Source organism: Vanacampus margaritifer, chromosome 12, assembly GCF_051991255.1.
Source record: "Vanacampus margaritifer isolate UIUO_Vmar chromosome 12, RoL_Vmar_1.0, whole genome shotgun sequence".
NCBI lineage: Eukaryota > Metazoa > Chordata > Actinopteri > Syngnathiformes > Syngnathidae > Vanacampus > Vanacampus margaritifer.
Genome location: NC_135443.1, coordinates 2442991 through 2468432, shown reverse-complemented (window position 1 = coordinate 2468432; position 25442 = coordinate 2442991). Strand labels below are relative to the sequence as shown.

At 41.1% G+C, this 25442-nt stretch overlaps 4 protein-coding genes and 1 long non-coding RNA gene across 9 annotated transcripts in view; 2 read left to right on the top strand and 3 right to left on the bottom strand.

The window, feature by feature from the left end:
- cog2 (component of oligomeric golgi complex 2) overlaps positions 1 to 1374 on the top strand; it is a 35848-nt gene extending 34474 nt beyond the window's left edge. For all 3 annotated transcript variants that reach the window (XM_077581354.1, XM_077581353.1, XM_077581352.1), the window contains 2 exons: positions 512 to 722; positions 1094 to 1374. In XM_077581354.1, coding sequence (XP_077437480.1) covers positions 512 to 722; positions 1094 to 1192 — 310 coding nt within the window. In that variant the 3' untranslated portion in view covers positions 1193 to 1374. The remainder of the gene's footprint in view (positions 1 to 511; positions 723 to 1093) is intronic.
- Positions 1375 to 2622: 1248 nt separating this feature from the next.
- Positions 2623 to 7508, bottom strand: il22ra2 (interleukin 22 receptor, alpha 2). Its single transcript, XM_077582485.1, has 6 exons — positions 4878 to 7508; positions 4663 to 4789; positions 3704 to 3891; positions 3279 to 3436; positions 3054 to 3208; positions 2623 to 2876 (listed from the first exon to the last, which is right to left on the bottom strand). Exons 1-5 carry the CDS (start codon positions 4939 to 4941, stop codon positions 3059 to 3061), a joined length of 687 nt encoding a protein of 228 aa, XP_077438611.1. The 5' UTR covers positions 4942 to 7508; the 3' UTR covers positions 2623 to 2876; positions 3054 to 3058.
- Positions 7509 to 7648: 140 nt separating this feature from the next.
- LOC144061748 (interferon gamma receptor 1-like) lies at positions 7649 to 16358 on the bottom strand. Its single transcript, XM_077582483.1, has 7 exons — positions 16115 to 16358; positions 12124 to 12253; positions 11851 to 12032; positions 11524 to 11705; positions 9922 to 10081; positions 9712 to 9827; positions 7649 to 9644 (listed from the first exon to the last, which is right to left on the bottom strand). The coding sequence occupies exons 1-7, from the start codon at positions 16179 to 16181 to the stop codon at positions 9297 to 9299; spliced, it is 1185 nt and encodes a 394-aa protein (XP_077438609.1). The 5' UTR covers positions 16182 to 16358; the 3' UTR covers positions 7649 to 9296.
- LOC144061749 (uncharacterized) lies at positions 15137 to 24998 on the top strand. The gene is made up of 2 exons (XM_077582484.1): positions 15137 to 15152; positions 23814 to 24998. The coding sequence occupies exon 2, from the start codon at positions 23864 to 23866 to the stop codon at positions 24614 to 24616; it is 753 nt and encodes a 250-aa protein (XP_077438610.1). The 5' UTR covers positions 15137 to 15152; positions 23814 to 23863; the 3' UTR covers positions 24617 to 24998.
- Positions 18439 to 25442, bottom strand: part of LOC144061751 (uncharacterized) — a 68106-nt gene continuing 61102 nt past the window's right edge. For all 3 annotated transcript variants that reach the window (XR_013296261.1, XR_013296260.1, XR_013296262.1), the window contains one exon: positions 18439 to 22433. This is a non-coding gene — a long non-coding RNA (uncharacterized LOC144061751). The remainder of the gene's footprint in view (positions 22434 to 25442) is intronic.

Sequence of the window (25442 nt, the reverse complement as noted above, 5' to 3'; positions counted from 1 at the left end):
AAATTTTGTCTTTAGTTTTTTGTTGATCGGACTTTTAAAAAAAATGACCAAAATATAATTAAATATAATGATTTTTTTTTGAATGCTTTACAAATAAATAAATTTCAAAATAAAGTATTTTTTTAAGGGTTGAAAATCAATTTTTAACAAAAAAAAGAGGTTTCAAAATTTGTGCAAAGTAATATATAAATAATAATTTAATTTTATCACGTTTTTTGTATGTTTAGTAAGGTTTGAAAATGTATTAATAAATTGGCTTAATATTTTTTAAATGGTTTGAAATATATACATTAAAAAATTCAGGAAAATAATTGTGTAAATGTGTTTGATACATTTTAAAAATAATACATACATTGAGAAGTTTGGTAAATCAGTTTGTATTCTTTTCATAAGTTAAAAATGATCATGGGAAAGGTATAAAAATATAAATCGATAGTGTGAAGAAATATTTATTGTTGATGAAAGATGATTTAACTCCATGAACTTGTGTGCGTGCTTGCGTGCATGTTAGGTACTACGAGACCATCTCAGAGGTTCTGAGCTCAGTCCGAAAGATGGAGGAGAGTCTGAAGCGCCTGAAGCAAGCCCGGAAGGGAGCCGCCGCCGCCGCCGCCGGCAGCGGCAGTGGCGGCGGCGGCGCGGCCGGATCCAGCGGCGGCCCGTCGGACGACACCAAGATCCGACTTCAGCTGGCTCTGGATGTGGAGTACTTGGCGGAACAGGTCGGTTACTGAACGCTAGTCTGCTAGTGCTAGCTTCATGCTAACAATATAATAGAAATGCAGAAGACGGGGCTAACACAAATTAGCATTGACGTTAGAAGGACTGTCTGTACTGACCCGGATCGACGCACGCTTCAGTCCGTGTTTGTGACATATTTCTCTGCCTCTCGTTCTCTTCTAATTACGCTGAAGAACATCCAGTCAAGCTCAGTGCTGCCCAACCGGTTGTGGCACAATGTGGTACTACACTGAAAATCCAAAAATTCGGACTAAATTAAGAAATTATTACAATAAAGAAAGAAATAATAATAAAAAATAAAGAAATAAAAAATGTCTGCCCAGTGACTCAAGCAGCTGCTGTTTTGCGTCAGGTGGAGAAGTTGGGGCTGGAGCCTGCCGACGTGTGCATGCTGTCCAGCCTGATGGAGCTGGTGAAAGAGGCCCGAGAGCTCGCCGAGCACAACGCGTGAAAAGAAGGAAAAACATTGGAGGTGTGTGTGTGTGTGTGTGTGTGTGTGTGTGTGTGTGTGTGTGTGTGTGTGTGTGTGTGTGTGTGCGTGTGTGCGCGCCCGTGTGTCGTCTGATGCAAACGAGCCAACTGGTCATGCTGGACTGCAAGAAATGGAAAATAAAAAAACAACTTTGTTTGCGAGATGTCTGCAGCTTTTGTTTTGTGATGTTTGCGAGGCCGCGGGCAAGAAAACCCTAATCACGGTTTAACATCCTATTTTTTAACCTCAGTCCATCCATTTGTTAAAGCGCTTATTCCTCACAAGGCTCTCGAATCATAAATTAAAACACTATTGAAACCCTATTGAAACAGTGATTTGAAACCAAATTTGAAACACTGGCTATTGTTTAAAACCCTACTTTGGAACCTTAACAACAGTTTAAAACCTTACTTAAGAACCTGGGACCAAAAATTAAAACCCTCATTTGAAACCCTAACCCTAGTTTAAAACCCTAATTTTAAACCCAAATCTAGTTTAAAACCCCAACCCCAGTTTGAAACCCTACTTTGAAACCCTAACCCTAGTTTAAAACCCTACTTTGAAAACCTAACCCTAGTTTGAAACCCTAACCCTAGTTTAAAACCCTACTTTGAAACCCCAGTTTGAAACCCTAACCCTAGTTTGAAACCCTACTTTGAAACCCTACTTTGAAAACCTAACCCTAGTTTGAAACCCTAACCCTAGTTTGAAACCCTACTTTGTAACCCTAACCTTTCAAACTAGGGTTTCAAACTAGGGTTAGGGTTTCAAACTAGGGTTAGGGTTTCAAAGTAGGATTTCAAACTAGGGTTTCAAACTAGGGTTAGGGTTTCAAACTAGGGTTTCAAACTAGGGTTTCAAAGTAGAGTTAGGGTTTCAAACGGGTTTCAAAGTAGGGTTAGGGTTTCAAAGTAGGGTTAGGTTTCAAACTAGGGTTAGGTTTCAAACTAGGGTTTCAAACTAGGGTTAGGGTTTTAAACTAGGGTTTCAAACTATGGTTAGGGCTTCAAAGTAGGGTTTCAAACTATGGTTAAGGTTTCAAACTAGGGTTAGGGTTTCAAACTAGGGTTTCAAACTAGGGTTAGGGTTTCATAGTAGGGTTTCACACTAGGGTTAGGGTTTCAAACTAGGGTTAGGTTTTCAAAGTAGGGTTTTAATCTGGGATTAGGGTTTCAAAGTAGGGTTTCAAACTAGGGTCAGGGTTTCAAAGTAGGGTTTTAAACTGGGGTTAGGGTTTCAAAGTAGGGTTTTAAACTGGGGTTAGGGTTTCAAAGTAGGGTTTTAAACTGGGTTTGAGGTTTCAATGTAGGGTTTTAAACTAGGATTAGATTGTTTGTGTGTCTGTTTGATATCGCGTTCTGTAAAGTGTTTCTTCCTCACAATTGCAGCTGTTGTGAAAGCGCAAAAGAAATAGTTGAGTTTGTGTTTATTCACGTCATCAACCAAAGAAAATATTTTAATGTGACCAAAAACAAACAAACAACAATGAGTGATGTCATTATTGGGAACAAAGTCCCGTTTGTGCGCTGATGTCACATTTCACTTAACGACTGCGTCAACATCAAATAAATGAAAACAGTCGTCACTCTCGTCTCGTCGTGTCATTCAAAAGCTTGATGATCATCTTGGAAGGGGCCGTGGGCGTCACGTGACCCGAGGAGATCTGTGCGACACACACACACACACCAAATTGGACTTTTTTTTACTCAGCTGCTGTACCTAATGAAGTGTCCAGTTCAGTCTATATTGATCACATGCTCTCAGACAGCTAATGAAGACTCCATTGAGTGTACGTCACATGTAATTGCTTCATATTAGAGTGTGTGTGTGTGCGTGTTACCGTGCTCATAGCGTGCTGATGCACTTAGCGGGTCCGCGAGCGCTTCGGTGTCCCTGCAGCTGCGCGACGCTCTGCGCCTGGAAGCAATATTTCGTCTTGCGCTTGACTTTGCTCACCACAATCTTCCCCGAGCAGCAAAGCAGCTCAAACATCTCCTGCAAAAAATAAAGAAATGAATAAAAAAAAAAATTTTTTTTTTTTTAAAAGCTTCTGCTCGGGACGAACCTCCTTGCCCGCGTCGTCGACGACGTAGACGACGTAGACGAGGGAAGTGCGAAGGCGGCTGCTTTGCATCTTCTTGGCCACCGCCTGGGGGGTTCTCACCCGGGCCACGATGCCTTGCTCGCTGGCGTTCAGCCTCAGCAGCGGCGCGCTGATTTGGGCTGGAGGGCGGAGAGAGACGGAAGCAGAAAGAGAAAGAGAGAGATAGAAAAATAGATAGAGAGAAATGCACGTTGGTGTCACTTTCGCAACAAGGAAATTTGGTAGATGTTTTTTTTTTTTTATTGAGTAGACCTGCAAAAAAGAAAGAAGTCTGCCTGCCATTTTGGTTTGAAGCGACCATTTTAGAATACACTTGGTCCGATGACACAGAAGTGGTCATTCCTGATGTTTTTGAAAATTCCTAACCCCGCCCACACGGCACTCACTGTCCCAGCGGGGGCTGAACCTCGGGGAGAGGACCCACGCCGAGTCGCTCGACGACGAGGATGAAGAAGACGCTCTCAGTCTGGCGTAGTACCACTCTCGGAGGTCCGACGTGACCCGGCTGAGGTCGCAGCGGAGCTCGCGGATGTCTTGGCACTCGTCCACGTCTCGCCAATCGGCGTCTCCGTAACTGACCGGCACAAAGAAGCACGCAATCATCATATCATATCATTATTATTATTATTATGATGATGTCACAGTTCTCAATAGGATGGCAATCATTTCCTTCTATCTTTTGAAATGAGAATATTTGTATGCAAATTTAAATGCAAAAAAATATATAAAGATTAAAGAAATAAAACATTAACATTATGTACAAATACATTTTGATTAATTTTGTGTATTTTAATTCTATTTTAACAATTAAAGAAGATCACTTTTTCAACATTTGTTGTGGCTATGAATGATTTCAATAGAATTTTTTTTAGTGCTCAATCAAAAAATAAATAGACTGCATTAAAATTTGTAATACATTTTCATTATTTTTAAACTAATAAAAATATTTGACTGTTATGTGTGCAGGCTTAGTAGCTTCAACATTTTATTTTATTTTAAAATAAATCCTAATAAAAATGTATAGAATGCATTTCAATACAAAATAAAGTACATGCTGTATATAAATAAACTAAAAACTATTATAAAACACAAAATAATTTTGAAATGCACTTAAACGTTTATCATTTTCATACGCTTTGCTTAAAATAAAAATCACTCGGCACGACTACAATACTAAAAAGGTAAGTGCGTAACGCGGGAATGTGATTTGGACGATCAACTCGACAAAGGGTTCTGGTAAGGAGCCGTGGGGGACACCACATGAACACTGCAACGAAGCCTGAAGCAAAAGTCAAACTCAGACTTTGTGTGAGTGCCATTTGCATAATAATGCGAGTGTCCTCACATCTTCCACTGGACGCTGTAGCGCACGTCGCTGCTGTTGGCGGGCGCCATCCAGCGGAGGACGTTCTTAAAGTCCACTGAGTCAAACTTGACGTGCGCAGGAGGTGCCGGCATCACTGCCGGCGTCACTGCCAACACACCAAAAAAATAAATAAAAATGAATACCCGACAAGCATCAGAGTTGAACATGATAAGACAAACGACTTGAGCGTTTACCTGGCGCTGCGACGCAGGCGGACAGGTTGAGCAGCAGCAAACCTCCAATCAGCTCGCACTTCATTTTGCCGTCGGTGTCAAATGTCAAATGGATCCCGCAGACTCCTGCATTTAACGCGCATCCACTTCCTCTTTCTTTTTTCAACTTATAGACCACGTCCTCTTACTGAAGTCCACGTGAACAATCAATACGCACTTTTCTGACAGGCCGGCACGTGCTTGCCAAGTCAATACGATGGATATAAAAAGTCTACACACCCGTTTAAATGCAAAGATTTTGTGATATTTAAAGAAAAAGAAAAAAATGACCATGATGATTTATCATTTTTCTTCGTTCACCACTGAAAAATCTTCTCGAGAGGGCAATTAAAAATAAACAACTGAGATGAGGTGGTTGCATAAGTATACACACCCGCTTGTGCATGCAGATGAGTTCAAAATGAAGCAATCACGGTCAATCTCAAGACTCGTGTTCAATGGGAGTCAGTATACACTTGACAATTGGGATTTAATCGGGATTGCACATGTCAAGTTCAGAAGTTCTAGTAGGCTTTTTCTGACATAGGTGCAAATGCCCCCAAAAGAAGTGAAAAGACAAGAAGAAAACAAAAGCTTTTCTTTCTCATGTCGTTGTAACTTTAATGCTAAATGTTACATAATCAGCAAACTCCAAAGAGAAACTATAAAGATTTTTTTGCTTTGTTTTTCTCGTGCTTGAGTGGAAAATCGTTTTTTTTGAAGTCGTGGAAGGGTTGTTATTTTATTGGGTTTGCAGGGTTTCTTCAGTCAGTTTTTAAAGCCACATTGTACATTTTCTTAAAAATATTTTGGGGGAGTCAACTAAAATTGTAACATAATCAAATATGAAATTAAATATGAACTGCAAACTAAAATATTTTTGAAATATTTAATGTTATAAAAATGTGCTGTTTAGAACGTTGATAGACTATGCAAATTTTAAATAATACTTTTTACTAATGTTAAGTAGAATACCATTTTAAAATGCTACTTTATACACTTAAATACTTTAAATTTTATTAGGAAAAATAATAAAAATAGTTTTGTCAGTTACTTTATACAATTATAAATATTTTTTAATATAAAAGTGTAAATGTAGAATTGACATTTAATACTGCATTTTGTTTGGAGAAATTCTATGTATTTATACACAAAATACATTGACAAAAATATTTATATATTTTTTTTAAATCACAATTTTAACATTTATCCTTCAATTTAATTACTGATTGTGCAACAAATATTTAAACCTAATAGTATTTTTGAAAAGTTGGATCTACCAAGAAAGTCCAGATAAAAAATAAAAAAAACACCCCACGAGTGATCTGATTTCTGAGAAATCTTGACTTGGTGAACGCACAAAGCAAATAGCGGCAACGGGTCCGATGAGTTACAGGAAGCGTGCGTGTCGCACTTCCACTGTGCAGGCGACGTGCAAAAAGAGGAAGGCAAAGTCGCCAGCGGGCATCTGAGCAAACATGCCACGCGGCACAAAAGAAACACTTTCAGTCCCACGTTTGGTTCCAGGGGAAGATTTGAAATGTCATCCGTGGTGGAACTTCTTCAGCTGCCGGCTTCACACTCAACTTCTTTGCATTGTTGACTTCACAACATTCAACGTGAACGTCACACTCATTTTGACAGATTGATGGCTTTGGGAACTTTTGTGACCACAACACAGAACTGACTTCAGATCAGTCTGTAGATTATGCAGCTTCAATCGCAGCCATTTCCACTGAAGTAACCCCCTTCGCTCCCGGCTGTTGAACTGGATTTGGACTGATTTTGCAAGGCACATAGAATATTGTGTTCTATTGCTATAAAAACATGGAACCTACCCAAAAAAACATCAGAAAATAGTAACTTTCTATAGGTTTCTGTTTTGCAGCAATTAGTATTAGAATATAGCTAAGTTTCATCATTATTCACAAATCTTTGAATATCCAGAAGGGGAAAGAGCTTTTTGGAACATGGCCCTGGTTGATCTCTTATACTCTGCTGCCACCTGCTGGGCGTTTTTTTTGTAATAACTACCATTGCTTGAAGCAACCTCTTCACGTCAGAGGCTGCATCAAAACCTTCTCTATGCTCTAGCATTAAAACAACATTAAAAACGTATAAATGCGTCTTTGGGAGCATGGCAATGTTTAAAAAAGAATTTTTTTTAGGAGAAAATGAGATAAAACAAAAAAATATTTTCTGTTTATATAGTACAGGATGTAATGTTGTAAATACAAAGTATTATTACTTATTTGATGTACTTTTATAAATGAATATAATAGAGTACATATATCTTCCTCATAATTTTAAATTAAATTTTGAATTATTCTTATTTACATTATTTGATACCATTTTTTGTTATACATTATATTGCCATATTTTGTCATTTATATGTCATTTTAAAACATTTTAATTTGAATGAAGATTCTCCTGCTATGTTTTCGTTTTCTAAAGCCTGCGCGAGTCAAATCTGACCCGGAATGCTAAGCTAATTGCTAATTACTGTACATTGGCTTCACACAGAATGGAAAACGAATGGTGGCAGTTTGCAATTTCAAAACTACAAGCAACAGCTGACATCTTCCATCAAGATCTGTAGCAGCATAATAAGAAAGCCTTATAAAGCGCAATAATATGAAATAATAATAATAATGAATTGTACGTACTTTTCACTCCCCCCCCATGATAGATGGACGGAGAATTTCAATTGAATCTGCTCAAATGTGTTTTTGTTGCTCAGTTGTGACAAAACGTGAAGTGATAATTTTATTAAACATAAAGAAGGTACAAGACAGGAAAGGCACGGAGACCGTCGTCAAGCGTTCCACTCGTAATGCCAAACAATTCTACAAACTTGAAGAGAACATCAAAATACACAAAGTGTCATGGTACATCTTATAAACATGTTCAACAAGCACTTAAAAAAATAATAATGAAGGCCTGATAGGCTAAAAAAAAAAAAGTGTATTAGTAAAACAGATGAACACTTTACACACTCGCTCGCTCTCAAATACACAACAACAATAAAGCAGCAATTCAATGTTGCCAATTATATCTAGTTTGGCCAATAAAGGCAAACGGACGGCTGACGGAAAGTCACTGTCCGGAGGCTTTCACTAATCTCAACAAAAAAAAGAGGAAAGGATTTTTTACGATTTGTTTTTAGAGCAATTCTAACCGTCTAAGTGCAAATGTCGTCGTTAAACGGCACAACAGGGAAGTGGACGGCTGTAGCTAGTAGCGTAGTAGCTAGCAAGAGTCAAGTCAGGTGTGTGTGTGTGTGTGTGTGTGTGATAATGCTTAAGTTAAGGTGCCCCACTAGTGCAAAATAAATTCTTAGGTTAGCAAGAATCACAAAATCGTGGTTCGCGTTGCTGCTTTCCGTGCATCCTGGTGAGGAATCAATCAATCAATCAATCAATCAATCAATCAATCAATCGCACCTTGTGACTGAATGGCCAAAAGGTTAAGGAGCAAGCTCAAGAGTCACGTCTGAAACATGATGCTCTTGCATACCAAAAGGTAAGCAGAGCTGCGCGCAGATTAGCGTTAGCTTCCGCTAGGCGGCACACGATTGGTCAGCGTAGTTGTCGGAACGGCGACAACTGACCAAGATGGCGCCCAAACGCGCCACACTTTTTGTAAGGCGCCACATTAGCACAGGAGTCGCTAACTTTGAGATGCTGGCTCACGGCTCGTTAAAACGCTCAACTCACAAAAACGGCGCTGTCCGAAAATCGAATGAATCACAGTCAAAAAACAAAGCAACTCATGGGAAAGTAGTAGTCTGCATTTTTAAGAGGCGTGACATCACTTAGAGGCCAATGTTGTAAGACGAGCTTGAAATGATATTTACGTTTATTGTCCGGATTGTGGCACGCGGCCTTCCTGCAGGGGTGCAAACAATTAGTAGTTGCGCTTTAAATACAAGCACGGATCGTTTACGTTTCAAGCTCAAAAGACATTTGCATTTAAGAAGATTTTGTTTTTTTTATCTGAACCAAACCATTACTAACTGTGTCTTTTTTTTTTCTACCTTCAAACGCAGTGTTAATGCTTAAGCATGCAGAGACGTCCAATAACATTAGACGCTATTTGGTGGAACAAGTTTGAGACCCAATAAAACGGCGGGTGCTGTCAATATCGAACATTTTTTTTCAATCGATTAATCAACTCATCGGATTCATTTTGATGGTGCATTCATGTGTATTTTAAAATAGCTCACTTGTCGATGAATCGATTCCTTTTCGACCGCCCAACTGGCGCCATGTTTGGATCATCCCAACCCCCGCCAATATTGCCAGCTTCTTTTTTGCGGGGATTCCAGCAGCGTTGACGTATTCATGCTAATAAGAGATGCTATGCTAAGGTGCTAATATGAAAAAGTGCGCTTTTGAACCTTCAGTCACGATAGCCCTCAACGTCCTCGTCCTGCGACAGGCTGACGACCACGTGGCGTTTCTCGTACATGTGGCTTTCCTCGCCGTCCGCGTCCTCGCCGTCCGCGTCCTCGCCGTCCGCGTCCATTTGCTCGCCCCCCCTGTATGCCTGCTGCGCTCCCTCCTCCGCGTCGCCCGTGCCATCCCCGTCGGGCGCTTGCGAGCCGCTTGATGACACGGACTCGTCCGCCGCGGACTCCACCACCTCCACTATCAGCGGCGCCGACGAGTCGGGCGTCGTCACGGACGTCGTCTCGGGCGTCGTCTCGGGCGTCGTCTCGGGCATCTCCGCATCGACTCTCTCGAAGCGCTGCGAGGCGCACGCATAAAGAGGGTCAAAGGTCATGAAAAGGGCATCAAACGTGAAAAGCACGCACCAGAGAATTTGGCAGATCGGACGAGGCTTTGGTCTTTTTCCGGCAGATCATGAGGAGGATGCCGGCCGTTACGAGCAGGACCGTCAGTGACACCGTCGCAGCCGTCACAACGTGTTCTGCATCGAAACACAAAAATAAAAGCGACCACTCGATCTCCCTCAAGTCCTCTCAAGCAGCTACGAACGACGCGATGATTGGAATGCACTCAACTGGTTCCCGGCACGGGCCGAGCGCAATAATCCTGCGTGGCGTAAACGCTGATCCTCTCCAACTCTCCCCTGATGGCGGCGCAGTGCTCCTGCCGGCTGGCGTCCACGGGCAGCTTGCGCTCGCACTCGTCCTCCGTGCAGTTCAGGTGGTGAAACTGCTCCTGCACGCGAGCACGCGAGTAAAGCAGGTTGGAAGGAGATGCGGCCACTGGGGGGCGCCAGATACTCACAACTATTACGACGGGGGAGAATTTTTTTTCAAGGCAACACTGATGCAAGTTCAATATAACAACCGTGGCAATCATTAAATGCCAGAAAATATTTTAGGTGAAAAAAATAGAGGAAAAAAAGTTTTTAACTCATTCACTGCCATTGACGGCTATAGACGTCAAAAATTCAATTGAACTATTTCTAAGTATGAAAACCTCGATTTTCTTAAATTGTGCATTTAAACAGATATAAAATGAGTGATTCATCGTGAGTTAACTAGTAAAGTCATGATGATTAATAATAATAAAAAAAAAATCTAATTAATCACATGACTTCAATAATTAACTCACGATTAATCACAAATTTTATATTGGTTCTAAATGTACAATTATTTTTTAAGGTTTTCATACTCTTATTAACAAAAGTGGAAAACTAATAAAAATAGTTCAAACGGATTTTTGACGTCTATAGCCGTCAATGGCAGTGAATGAGTTAATGTTATAAGTGACTTTTTTTGAGGGGGGGGGGGGGTCTTAGGAGAATAAAGTCTCATAAATTCAAAGTTTAACAGTGGGAGAAAACTAAAAAGTATCATTTTATCAAAAGATTTATATTGTGCTGCAATTTCCTTCAGATACCACAAGATGGCGGAAAACTTTCATCGAAATAAAGCTCAACTGGCTTCAATTGTTCCTTGGCACCAAGATGCCAAAGTGATCAATAATCTTGTTGCTTTGACTTGAGCACAACAAACGCAAATGTGTGCGTTTTCCAGCAAAATAACAGGAAACAATAAAAAAAAAAAAGTGCAAATAGTTGAATAGCCGCACAAAGTATTGGCTATTTTCATTTCGGGGTGTTCTCACTTTTGCTGCCAAGCGTTTAGCTAGTAATGGCTGAATTTGGAGATATTTTGAGTGGACAATTTTTTATTGTGTCTGAATCATTTCAGTGTTGTCCCATGAAAAGAAAGAAATATGAATAAAATATCTGTAGAAATGTGAAAGGTTAACTCATTCACTGCCAGAAATTCATTTTAAAAAAAGGTGATTAAAAATTAGGTGTGACAGGCGAATTAATTAGCTAATTAACTCACGATTAATCACAAATTTTATGTCTGTTTAAATGTTCAATTTAGAAAATCTAGGTTTTCATACTCCTGTTAACAAGTGTGGGAAAAAAAGTCTAACTAATAGAAATAGTTCAAATGAATTTTTGACGTTTATAGCCGTCAACGGCAGTGAACGAGTTAAGATCACAAGCAACTGAAGAATTTTAAATGTCTTACTTGAAGATAAACCTTTTTCCCCCCATTTTTTTTTTCTTTTTTAAATGATACAATATACGGGGTTTTTTAAGTTAAGCCCCGCCCCCTCCCCTACTGAAGCGCTACCTTGTCGATGATGACGTCATACTTGAAGATGGGCAGCGGCTTGTCGAGCCGCTCGTGCCTTCGCTGCCGCTTGCCTGCGGCGCGAAGTCCGTGTCGGTACGTGAGCCACGGATGCTGGAAGCTGATCAGGACGAAGTGATCGTCCTCCCGGGACATGGTCACCTGCGGGAGGTCCAACGCACCTGAGCGGACACAGGAAGCGCTTCTTTTGGTTTCGTCTCCGCTGCGCTCGTTACAGTTGCGACCGCAGGCGTGTTTATCACCTGCCGCTCTTTTTGTTGACACCAAAACCATAACAAGGAAGAATTTTTTTTTTTCTGATCTCACATTTGCGAGCGGCAGGCGAGTCCATGTAGTAGCTGAAGGAAATGCCATCGGCAGGTTGGGCCTCCGACTCCTCGTCCCCGAGGACGGCCGTCACCTGCAGGAAGTAGTCCTCCCTCTGGTTGGACAGGAAGGACACATCCGTCTGCAGGTCGGGCGGGTCCACCCACAGCGGACCCGCGTCACTGCGGAAAGCCAGCGCAACGTTTGACGGCTTTTCCAGGACGCTGAAAAGGCAAATGTCTTTTTCAGACTCAAAGGACGGAAGACACGAACCCCTGAGAGTCGGACAGCTTGCCGATGTCCACCCGGAAGCGCAGTCCCGGCGGCGGCGGCGGGTCGTAGCTCCACGCCACCTTGTTGACCAGGTTGCCGCAGTGCAGAATCACATCCCTTGGGGGCGCCACTGAGGACATTTAAGACACATTCTTCGTGACTCGGGCAAGTCGGCAAAAGCGTTGTCGGCACGTCATGTCGCATGAGAAGCAAAACTTTTTTTTACATTTGTCTTTAAACTTGGGCTGTCAAAATGGGTGTGTTCATTTTGAGTGAATTTAAAGTTCCTTCGGCGCCACATTTTTTTTTTTTTTTAACGCACGATTAATGACCAGCCCTTATTTGGAAAGTCTGGACTGGAGGAATTTTTGTCGCAATGCAGCAGATGCCCAACATTTCTAAATATTTTACAATTTAAATAATGTGCAAAATTTCATGTTAAAGATGAGATCGCTCTTAATATGAAAAGAAAAATGCACGGAGCTGTCACCAATGTCTTATGAACACAATTATGCCATCTAGTGGCAGAAAACTGACCTCAACACCAATCAATATCACACTTTTTTTCTTTTTTTTTTACAGTATAGTACATCTTTATAATTTTAGCTCAATTTTATGAATTATTATAAAATGACTATCAATGACTAAAATATGCCGCCATATTTCTATTAGTTTAACATTGTTTTCTACTTTTGCTAAAAAACTTATTTTGCTGTACATTCTATTGTACATTTATAGAACAGATCTAAAAAATTTTAACCATTGAAGTCATGTGATGAATTACAATAAAAAATTGGAATCGCTTCACACCCTGACACTAAAAACAATATCCGATTTATTGTACATACAGTAAATGTTTTGCTTTTATAGGTTAGGCTTAGGATAAAATAAAGGCAAATAAACCATGAATGAAAGTGAAAGAAAGTTTATTTATCTAATCGACTTCCAGAATTGTTAATCATTCATCATTCTTAAACACGTTGAAAAAAAAAAAAGGTTCCGTTTACATCCAGGTGTGCATGCACTTAATCCCTTCTAGTTGATTTGGAGAAGTGCAGGAAGTTGCACCCGCGTCTTTCAGGCCCCGTTTTGCGCGTATGCAACGTTGCTGAGTGAAGCTCGGGTCCTAATCGACATTTCTCTGTCCAAGTTTTTACACCAAACGCAACAAAGCGAAGATTTGTGCTTGCAAACGGCGACAAAGATAATTGGGATATTTACAGGGTGTGTTTTTTTTTTTTTTTTTTTAAACACACCAACACCGCCATTCCCATTAACAAAACAACGCGAGCGCTTTGATGTTGCGCACATGACGAGGCGAGTCCCGGGCGGGCGCAGACCGCATCGATGCGGTCTGTGCGGCAAGAAGCGCTTCGACCGCAGCGCTCAATTTCACTTCCTGTGACAGCGCAGGCGTCGTGCGAGACGTCAGTAATGTGTGGCTTCACTTTGTCGTGATGAGGCGACGTCTACTTCTGAAACAGGAAGAAGAATGCGCTCAACGGACAGCGGGCCGAGGGTCGACGGTGGGAACCAGACACTTCCCAAAGAGAAAGCGTTTTTCCCAGTTTTCCTCGGGAAGCCCCAGATGACAATTCACTGAGCGTGCTGAACTTTAGGGGAATACGACACCGCGCATTTGAAATGATAGCAAAAGTGTTCTTACAATTTGTTATTGGTCCGCAACAGCCGCCAATAGTTGAGGCCGGCGGCTTTACTGGAATACAAAGTCCATCGATTTCAGCGGAAGACGACACTCACATTCTTTGGAGTCCTACAAATAACTCACAATGGCACATTTTTTTGTTTTATTCGACTGCTTGGTTGATGCTCAATTTGTCATCAATCGTTTGTTGTAAAATGGGGGGAGTTAAATGATGTCTTAGGTAAAAGCGTCACAAAGTATTAGGGGTGTGGCCAAAAAAATCGATTCTCATTTAGTACGATTCAGAATCGATTTTAAATGTCCCAAAATTGATGTAAAATTATTACTATTTTTTTATAATGTCTTTCCTTTGTCTGTGTGTGCCTTTATTTGGAGCACTGTTCATGTAGTACCCGGTTTGGCCACTCAGGGGCAGTGTGGTTCCACGCGGTCTGATACACTGTTAAGTTGTAGCCACATTAGAGAGGAGAAGGAAAAAGTCACGATCACGTTACTCCAATAAAAGTTGTTTTTTTGCAGTGTGAAGACGTTCTTTTGAGTGATAAAAGACGCGAGTAGCGCGCTAATTAGCGTTAGCGAGTCAGACTGGAGTAGATCATTACATTACCTTGCACATCTATAGATTGAAGCAAAAATCATTTTGAATAAAAAATCGTTCTTAATCGAAAATTAATTCTGAATCAAATCGCAGACCCAAAACTCGGAACCGAATCGTGAGACATTCAAAGATTCCCACCCCTACAAAGCATTATTAGCCAACCCTTGTCAGTGTCACAAAAAATCGGCTGAGAGGTCTCAGGGAGAACGAGTTCTCTCACAGACTTGAAAAAAGGAGCTTTGGGATTCAAAGCAGAAAAACATGGAGTCCAGAATATTAAAATATTGACTGCTTTTTGTCTTTGCAATTGTTTTCATGTTCATCTTCAGATCTTTGAATTTTAGCTACAAAAACACGAAACAAAGCTGAACTCTTGATTTGTTTGATCAGCGCCCGCGGAAAGCAGAATGAGGTCATGATTCTTCTCAACGTTGCAAGCTTTTAACTGTATTTCGTCCGGATGGGAAGACGGAATGTTGACTGAACTAAGGAAGAGCTACACTGCATTTGAAAAAGCCCCAAAGGCACAATTTGCTTCCATCAGCCACGATGCTTTCAGTTACACCCTAAAGCATCTACTCGGCTAATATAAATTCAGCGTATGCGTAATTGATATCCAATTAATTGCTGGTATTGTATTGAGCAGCTCAAAGCTGTTCCTGTGTTGTAGTTGGTCCCACTTCCTGTCATGTGGTTATGGTGACACTCGTCACATCCACTGGTCTGCGGTGGAGTAACGTGGTGACAAACTCTTGTCCCCGAGAGGTGAGCCTCTTCTCTTTTATTTCTTTCTTCTTTTTTTTTTGGGGAGAGCTCAGTATTGATCATTTGACATGTCATCATCTTTGTTCTCCCTTTTTTTTTTTTTTTTGGAGAGGTGAGCCTCTTCTCAATAACGCTCCTTTCCAGTGTGCTTCTTTTGTTATTGCCATATTGTGCTGAGCAGCCAGGACATAAATGTCCATACCACATTCCCATAAAGTTCCATTTGCTGTTCTGTCATTTACAATGGCCAGCATCCTCCCGTGGGGGCAGCAAGACAGAACAAAAAACGAAAACAAGACCACCACATTGTGTTGAGCGGGCACAAAGGCTACGACAGCCACAACACACACAACACAATAAGTTCCATTTGCTGTTTAAGATTATCGTCACACTTTAAAATCATATTTTGCAGCAAGGTGCGAGTTTGAATGAAGACCGATTTGCGGTGTGCCATCTGTATTGTGAATTTGAAGTCTTGATTGAGAAACACTGAAAACTACAAAGGGGAAGTAAACTCAAGGTCCACCAACGTGACACAAGAAAACCTCACTATTGTGCTAGCTGTTTAGAATGGCGCGTCATTATTATTAATTGTCGACAAGGATCAAATTGAGCACAAAGGACGAACCATTAACCATTTATAATTGCAGCATGGTAGTAATTATAACGTTAAGTTGATCGGCTATGCGATTTATGACACTAATAACGCCCACAAACTGATTCACTAACGCACAATTTCAATAAAATTAACTATACTGTTGTTATTAAATGACTACACACGAACGTCATTTACAGTAGGCTAACCATTTCCAATTGGACATGTCGGGCTGATGTTAACCAGGAATTAGTCGTGCCCAGAATTCCCATTTTTTAATGACTCGTATAGTCCCAGGTATGCACCAGATTCCGGGAATTAGTCGCGTGCCAAACAATCGCAATGACAAGTTAGCTAAATGATTTACCGTGAGCCGATGCGGTTCCCAGAATGAAGAAAATGACGAGAAGAGGGTTCAAACGCGTCCACTCCATGACAGGTTTGTCGCCAACCACCTGAGATCAAATGAAGACGTTTGTGCTAGCGAAGCTAAAGCTAACAACAGTCAAGTCATGGAAGAGCTGCTCCGACACAAAAACGACGTCGGATCCGCTTTCCACTTTTGGAAACGATATTAGGCTTGTTGCGCACCAACCGTGACGTCATCAACTGGCGACTTGGTGTGTGTGTGTGTGTGTGTGTTTTTTAATAAACAAAAATAACTCATAAACAAGCAGCGTACAGAGTAAACATAGCCAGTAATAAAAGGACTTAATTACAATGTTGCCCATTCATTACAAATGAATCGTTTGCTGTCAAAGAAATTCGAGACGTCGTCGAACCAACTCAACCTACATTTATTGCATTAGTTATTTAAGATTTTTAAATAACTTTATAATTGAGAAATACAATTTGAATAGGAAATATTTATTGTTGTTGTTGTGAATTGTAACATGATCATGTCATGGAGACTTTTAACAAAAATACACACTTATTATAAATGTACAATATAAATTTAATATTGGCCTACCCAGTACTATAACATTATGATTATTAAGTGGTTGTTCTTATTCATAAGCAACGATATATAAAAATAATTACCTGTACATTAAAAAAAAAAAGCAAAATAATTGCGATTTTTATTGTTATTGCTATTACACTAATAACATTTTTTTAAATCACCTGTGTATTTAAATAGAATGTTTAGTTTTCATTCATCAGTACTAGCTTGTTGTTGTCATTGTTTAGCATATAGAATCATATTACGAGAATATGTAGGTTTAATCATTGCAATTAAATAGACAATTATTAAGTCTCATTACATTATAAAAAATCCAATATTGAAAGAAACTTAAAATTAGGGTTTTGATTTTTAGACAATTGATTTTTTTTTATAATCATTTAAAGTATAACTAAACATTATAACTAAAATACAGCATGCAGTGCAGTGTATTCACGTTGTCATGCAGACACGTCATCATAGAGATAGTGAATATTTACATATGGCTCTCAACATTTACAATTCATGTTTTTTATGCGCCACATTTGATTCTATTTTGCTTCACTCTGCGTGCTGCCAGGTTAGCATTACACATGAGGATCAGTTCTCAATCGCTCACCTGGACCACTCAAGATTAAAAAAGGAAAAAGAAAAAATCTGCGCTTGGAGCAAATGGTTGCCACACCAGATCATGTCTAGTTTTGTGAACCACCACCAGCCACTCAATACAGTCAAAGCGCACACAAGTGGCCCTTTATTGTGGGCAGCCTAAAGGCATACATGTGCAATATTCATGCTTGTATAATCATCATCTTGATGTGTCACACCTATGAGGTGGAAGGATTATTTTGCGACAGGAAAAGTGCTCACTAACCAAAGATTTGTGACCAATATTGGAGTGTATTATCCATAAATCTTTTGAGTTCAACTCATGAAAAACAGGAGCAAAAAACAAATGTGTTGTGTATCAGGACTAGCAAACTTTTCTTATCACTATAAAAGCAATCAATCCTTGCAGGACGATGTATTCACACCGATCCAAAAGTGCAAGAAGTACATCTGGGTGTGCCTAATGAACTGGTGAGCGCAGCAGCAGCGCATACTCCAGCTTCCTTTGCGGGGAAACTTCCCACATCCTGACGTCAAGCCAACATGTGATCTTTTCTTCCCGTGCTGCCTCGCACCACGACGCAGTCACACAGCAGCTCTTCAGCGGTGAGTTACACGCTACAATATAAATACTACTACATAAGAATTTTAAAATAGGTTGCTTTAAGTGTGTGCGTGGAAGGAGAAGCAACTGTGATACTGTGTATACTTGCCTTGCATTCCTCTATGTGTTATGTAATATTCTTATGCTGATAGACTCGTCACATTGAAACAATTCAGCTGCTGTGGATGCTGGCTTCACTTTTGTCTCTTTCATTCCAGTAAACTTACAGTAGACTTTATATAACACCCGCTCAGACCCGTTAACGGGATTCTGGAGCAGCATGGGCTTTGCAGAGCCAAAATCCAGATACAAGTCTTGTGGCCAGAGAGGAAGAAAAACAAAATGGTAAACATGTTCGGCGTGTGAGTTCTCGTTGACATAAACAGATGCCGTGTTGATGTCGAATCTCCTCAAATATGAAGATTCACCTCCTGTGTGCATTAGCTCATGCCTGTGGAAGTGTGATGTGATCCTGCACAGTAAGGGTGGACGACCTGATGTGGGACCGCCGTGCCATTCTAGAAAGCTCAGAGGAATATTTAGTTTCATTACTTTTTAAAATTCCTGCTAAACACGGAAAATATTATGAGATTATTTCGGTGTACCGATTTAAAACTCTTAAACCACTTTTTAAAAATATATATATATGAGAGACCACACACGTCGAAGTCAAAAATTGGCAAGTGTGCTTACTGTTCTGATCCTGAGTGGTGAACTCAAAATGACTAACAGCACACGCACAAAATGATAACTTGGCGTGCCAAAGTACCAAGACTGACCTGCGAGGGGCAGCGTAGTGCCACAGGGCATCCAGACTACCAAAAAATACAGAGAAGAAGAAAGTAGTATAAAAAGCGAAGTGACTCGGTTCAACTTGATGTTACTGTTGACCACACAAAATGATTTTTGATGGTAAATATTAAACCGATTTACCACGTACGATTGTCAGTCCCGATAACAGATAATGTAGCATCCTCGGATGAAATAAAAGTGGTCTCTCCAACTGATGGCTCATAACATTTATTAAACCTTCCTTTGTGTGAACACACTGGAAGAGCTAAAATACAATAATAAAAATAAAATGCCATTAATAACTCAAACGGTATGTTTGGTGTATCCTTTTGCCTTATTTAAGCCATAATACTATAAATGAATTGCCTTAAATTATTACGTTTTACAGCCTTCCGTTGACAATCTCCTTGAATGCAATTGACATTGTATATAATATTTTTTTACCTTGCCCTTTGCCTTTGTCAATACCTTAAAACAAAAATAAACCATACAGAAATATAGATTCATAGTAAACAATACAAAATCTTGAGTAATAGCGTTGCTAAATATTTACCAAGGTGCGTCAGCACACTCTAGTGGATGAAAACGGTAACGTTTCACTGTGCAGTAAATCACACAATGAACGTGAAATACAGCAGCATTAGTTAAACAATGAACATGACTCGAATACGAACCTCGTTCCCTTCTCAACCATGTGCTAAACAATCGTTCAGTGAATTACTTAAACAACTTTCTCTGGACTTGGAAGACAGCGCAACTAAAGGCGGTACGTTGTTGGTGACCTACGTCACTTTCTACCGGTTTGTGCGATCTTTTCCTGTATCCTTCAAAATAAAGCATCAACTATATTATCATAGCACAATAAAACAAAGCAATTCTGCAATACAAAAATGGAATACCAAAAATAATAGCACTATCATTTACAGATAGCTGATGGGTGTGAGCATTTGTTTTCATTGTTTAAAGGAAACATTTGCATTGCGTTGCATTGAGGGACGTATCAGAAAATATCCGGATGTTGAGAATTGTCAATACTCTCCATTGATTAACCTGTGCTCAGTGTCACTTTTTGAATTTTTCGAGAGATGCAGCCAACATGAAAACCTGACAGCAAGCAATTGTGACGCTGAGAGAAGATCCAAACAAAATACAGTGCCGCCATTTTGAATGTTACAACCATGCTCACCACATTCATGTTTGCATGCCAAGCTCACCTGCCAAAATAAAAGAATTGGCCTCGCTGTTGCAATATTTTTGCAGGGGAGTGTAGATTTACAGATATAAAAAGACACCACTGCGCTGCTGGATTTTGTTTACAACCACACAAACTGTATTTAGACGGCAACATGTTGCATGCTGTATAATTTGTTTCATCGTAAGTGATGGCAACAAGCAACGTCAACAATTACAACCATAACATCAGCCGAGTCCCAAAAAAGCGCTTTAAAGTCCTAAAGGAAGACACATTCCGTAGACGACAGAATGTTAAGTGTAAAGAGGACATGGGGAAGTGGATTTTCGAGAAGACATCGTGTTCTGGTTCGAGTTCATTTAAGGCCAGAGATGGAATGCAGTGGTCAAGTGTGCCTGCGCGCTTTTGCCAAAATGGATGCGGCAAAGCAGCCAAAGCAGGAAATTTAATCTTTTTTACAAAGACTCTGAACTGGAGTTCCCCCCAGAACGCATTCTAGAGCCAGCTGTAATTATCTTTAACGTCTACGGGTTCAATGTGGGGCGACAAGCAGAAGAGTACTTGCTACTACAGTGTACACTCTAGGAAACGAAATGAAAAAAAAAAAAACATTTCCCAAGTAAACAAAACAGTATTTGCTGTTAATCCACAAACCTTGTGGAAATATTGCTTAAAACGCCATAAAATTAAACCAAAAGGAAATTTTGTGCAAGTACAACCTGTGATTTAAATTCATACAGTAACTCATCTATGCCAGATATTTTTTTATTTCCAGAAAAAAAAAATTACTCAAGTAAATAAAAGGTTTTCTACTAACTATGGTGTTTTTGCCACACAAAAAAACACTAAAAACTCCCATTTGACAAAAAAAAGTTGTAAAAATTCTGCATTTTTGCCACAAAACGTTTTTTTTTTTTTTTTTTAACAAATATGTATATTGCACTAAAAACAATAGTTAGGGATGTGTCATGCAAAATCACACAACTAATCTATTTTTAATAATATATATTTTAAATGCAACAAAGAAATGAGCTTGCAGTTTTCAAAATGATATATTTTTGCAACAAACTACAGTATATATGTATGTATATTAGTATATTGCAAATTCTTTATATAATCTTTACTCTAAAACATAAAACAAGTTTTCCACACAAGTCAACATATTTTAGTTAAGACTACTTTTTTGTACAAAACCCAATTATGTGTGTAATGTGTATATCATTTGCCAAAAATTCTCACATTTTGCCTTAACTAAATGTTTTTGCAAACGGCCTCGCCACCGTTTTTTTCGTGCTGAGAAGCCAAATTGCAGCATCCATAGTTCACATTTAGTTGTTTTTCAAATTGATGAGGTCAGCAGGTGTTGACGCACGTTTTCTGCCTGCCGTCTGCTCGGAACCGAGACGGCGTACAGTCAGTGGCGAAGGACCTGATTGAGTCCAGATGTCTCCGGATCGGCTCCGTCGTTGGCAACCAATGACTGAGGGACGCGCTCATGTGCTAAGAATCCACGAGACAAAACCCGAATTGGTGGAAAACACATGCGATATATAGTTACAATGTCAGTCAAACGTTAGGAACGCTTGCACTCAGTCAGGCTCATCACAAATTGAGGAGAATTGTTTTTTTTTTTGTCTTCTTCAAATCAGCCTGACTGAGGTCATGGCAAAGTCATTTATTGGATTTGTTCGTAGATGGAAACGTTGACACATCACACACAAAAACAGGCGGATGCACGTGCTACCATTTAAGTAGTAGTTGACCACAACCTCTTTTTTAGAATGCACTCGGGGGGAGGGGGGGGGAAGTATATATAAAGGGTTGAAAAGTACTTTAAAAAAAGGGAATCCAAATTCAAAAGCAGCAACCTGCCTCCATTAAATTAATTTAAAAAAATTGTTTTCAAAAGGGAATGTTTTTTGGGTTGATCTCTTATACTCTGCTGCTGTTTTTTGTAATAACCTTCATTGCTTTAGCGACCTCCTCTGGTCCGAGGCTGCATCAAAGCCTTCTGTATGCTCTAGCATAAAACAAAACAAAATTAAAAAACACATATAAATACGTCTTTGGGAGCATGGCAATGTTTAAAATAGAACGTTTTTATACGTTTTTGGGCAGTAAATGAGTTAAAAGGGGAACTGAAAAAAAAGTAGTTGCAATATTATGTGCCTCTTGTCTAAGCATGGCAATTTGATTAATATTGCGTTGGTGGAATACAAAATGGTCCATATCAGGGTGCGACCTTTTAGCGCCCTCTGCTGTCAACTGAAATTGACGTCAAAGTGTCACATTGTGGACGTCACACGACCAAAACAGGTGAGCCGTGACATTCGCATAGCGAGCCTGAGGGCACATTTACCTCATTTTCAGTAAACAGGACAAAATGGCCGCCCCCTGAGAAGAATGAAGCCGCGCGGCTGAACCTGCAGCGTGAGTCAGAACAGCGTGCTTGCTGTGGTCCAATTGGTCCGTCCTGACTTTCGTGTATTTCATGACTACTTCCACGCGAACATCTTTTCATGTTCATGTTGCTGCAGCTGTTCTTGTCACTGCGAACACAATTCAAAGCTTAGTCACACACTTTCATTTTTTTCCAACTTCTTGTGCCATCTGTTGTCATTAATTTGAGACGCGGTAGAAAATCTTGCTTTCAACAAAAGTTGCTATCAGGAGAAGTGAGGACATGACATCGCACACGGGAGTGGATCTTCCATTTTTTTTTAAAACTATACTGAGTTGTAACAAATAAGAATAAAGTAGCAAAATATAATAATAAAAAAAACATTTAATGTCTCTGTCAGCCTCTTAGAGATGCTTTCAAAAAAAAGTGTCTTAGTAAACATCGAATTAACAGGAAAAAACTGACGCGTCCAATTGATTTTCTCTCTGTCATCACATCGTCAATAGGTAAACTGCAGACTTCCAGGAAAATTCAAAAGACAGTTTTATGCCTCAATAATTTGCATTTGTTATTTGTAATAGATGTCAACTGTTACTGTACTAATGTAACCACTGTTTAGTTAAAACTGGAAATGTGCAAAAACGGAAAATTATGGATTGGGGCTTTGGGCTGTGAAGATCGCTTTAGAGCGCCTCGTTGTTGGCAGCGAGTGTGCGTATGTCGTGCAGAGAAAAATGTAAGTGCGAGGAAGGGGGAGTTTATAGTTTGAAAGTCCGACTTGATAGCCAGCAATTGGACCGGAGCTTTGGGCGGTCATGAGCACTTTAGAGTGCCTCATTGTTGGCTGTGAGTACACGCAAGAGGAAGCATGAGGGGGATTTTAAAAAGCTCAGCATGTGGACAGGGGCTTCGCGTTGGATATATATGTCAGCGCCATATATTTTCATGGCTTAAACACGTGATGTGACAGCGTAAGACTGGATGGGACGTGAGCGCACTGGTCGCCATGACTGGATAGGACGTGAGTAGATTGGTCGCCATGACTGGATAGAACGTGAGCAGACTGGTCATCCAGTTGAGTGGACTGGTCGCCATGACTGGACATGACTGGACTGGTCACCATGACTGGACGGGACGTCAGCGGACTGGTTGTCCAGTTGAGTGGACTGGTCGCCATGACTGGGCGGGACGTGAGCAGACTGGTCGCCATGACTGGACGGGACGTGAGCAGACTGGTCACCATGACTGGACAGGAGGTGAGTGGACTGGTCGCCATGACTGGACGGGACGTGAGCAGATTGGTCGCCGTGACTGGATGGGACGTGAGAAGACTGGTCGCCATGACTGGACAGGAGGTGAGTGGACTGGTCGCCATGACTGGACGAGAGTGGACTGGTCGCCATGACTGGACAGGACGTGAGTGGACTGGTCGCCATGACTGGAACGAGAGTGACGTGATTTGCCTTGACTTGCAGTGTTAATAACATTCTTCCCTGTGGTGACATTTTGTTTCCTCATCTTGTTTCAGGCAACGCGAGTACCGGTCAAGATGGTCGCCGAGCGCCGTCCCCGTTAGCGATGGCCTCCCTGGGCCTTCCGGCGCCCCTCCTGTGCATCCTGCTGTGGGTGTCGGTGGCGCCCCAGCGCTCGGACATGCACCTGGCGTACGTGAAGCACGACAGCTTCTTCTACTACTCGTGCAGCCAAGAGCCACCCGCGTGCAGCGAGGCGTCACTGGACGCCTGCTGCTGCAGGGACATCACGCTGCCGACCCTGCGGCGCCCCCCGGCGGCGCCCTACTCCTCGCCCGTGTTCCACATGCGGCGCCTGACCGTGTGGTACACGTCGCCCTGGAACGCCGCCCGCCTGCTCAACAACTCGGCGGTGCTCCACCTCACCCTGATGGACTGCGGCGCCGGCGGGCGCGAGGAGAGTGGCACGCCCCCTTTAGAGGGACACTTTGCGGTGCAGCACCTGGAGCGGCTGAGCGTCATCGATTTCCCGCATATGCCCCAAACAAAGATGGAGTCCGAGAGCGACAACGACCTCCATTTTGACGCCGACAGGTGGCGGTGGCGGGCCGCGGCGCAGGTGCAGGACATCTTCCTGGGCCGGGAGTTGGGGGCGGCGTTCCACGAGCAGGCCCGGCTGGGCGTCATCCACGGTTCGGTGCTGCGGGGCGGAGGCGCCGGCGTCAAGGTGTACACGGTGCAGACGCATATCGACAGCGATGGCACCATGCCCTTCCCTGACCTGCAACTTCCCAAACTGCCGGAAACTTCCGTCATATATGTCAGCTTCGTGTACAGGAGGGAAAAGCATGAGGAATAAACAGTGGGGCCCCACCGATTAATCGGACAATTTTAAAATCTGCACAATGAGTCCAATTTTTGCCACCTGTTATTTGTACACAATTACCCTTAAGACAAAAATAATATTCAAAATACACCTCCTAAAAAAAAAAAATTGGCCAATCAATCAGTTACTAGAATTTTATTCATATCAGAACTGGCATCAACCTAAAAAAATCAATATTGGTCAGGTCTTACTTACTTACTCGCCTTTAAGAGGCGGGGCCTGCTGGAGAGGGGTGTGATGTCAGTCTCATATGTGCGTGAGCTGTGGCTGACAGCAGCTCATGGATGATTGTGTGCTCATCATGTTTATGTATTTTACTGTTCTTCTGACAGTAAATAAATTGCTGAAAAGTGCATTGGCACCTGACTGTGGCTTTCCTTTCCCACATATGAGGGTATATGAGAGTAAGCATACCGTATTATCGTAGCAGCAGGTAAAAACAAATGAACTGGTACACGAGCGTATATGTTACAATTTCACTGATTATTATACCATTATTGTAAAAAGTAAAATAAAATATATAACAATGTTTTAATAATTTAAGATGAAACCAAAAATAGAAAACAATATTATTATTAAAATAAAGTATTTTACATGATCTTGGTTGTAAAAAAATACTTTTTTTTCTACAAATAGCCTATTGAGTCAGTAACCAACAACAAGCACCAGGGGGCGGCAGATACGCGCGAGGTTTCAAGCAAGCCGGAACACAACAAAAGTGCAGCACGTGTCACTAGTGGCGAGCAAGTGTGCCTCACAGTGCTCAGGTTGAGGGTTCGGATCTCGGCTTTCATTTCCG

Excerpts from the sequence above, each read along its gene's own strand:
- il22ra2 (XM_077582485.1), bottom strand. The coding sequence starts at position 4,941 with ATGAAGTGCGAGCTGATTGGAGGTTTGCTGCTGCTCAACCTGTCCGCC. Across the intron at positions 4,790-4,877 it reads CGCCTGCGTCGCAGCGCCAG|TGACGCCGGCAGTGATGCCG; the intron begins GTAAACGCTCAA and ends GTGTGTTGGCAG. Across the intron at positions 3,209-3,278 it reads TCGACGACGCGGGCAAGGAG|GAGATGTTTGAGCTGCTTTG; the intron begins GTTCGTCCCGAG and ends TATTTTTTGCAG.
- LOC144061748 (XM_077582483.1), bottom strand. The coding sequence starts at position 16,181 with ATGGAGTGGACGCGTTTGAACCCTCTTCTCGTCATTTTCTTCATTCTG. Across the intron at positions 12,033-12,123 it reads AAGCTGTCCGACTCTCAGGG|TGACGCGGGTCCGCTGTGGG; the intron begins GTTCGTGTCTTC and ends GGCTTTCCGCAG. Across the intron at positions 9,828-9,921 it reads TCGGCCCGTGCCGGGAACCA|AACACGTTGTGACGGCTGCG; the intron begins GTTGAGTGCATT and ends GTTTCGATGCAG.
- LOC144061749 (XM_077582484.1), top strand. The coding sequence starts at position 23,864 with ATGGCCTCCCTGGGCCTTCCGGCGCCCCTCCTGTGCATCCTGCTGTGG.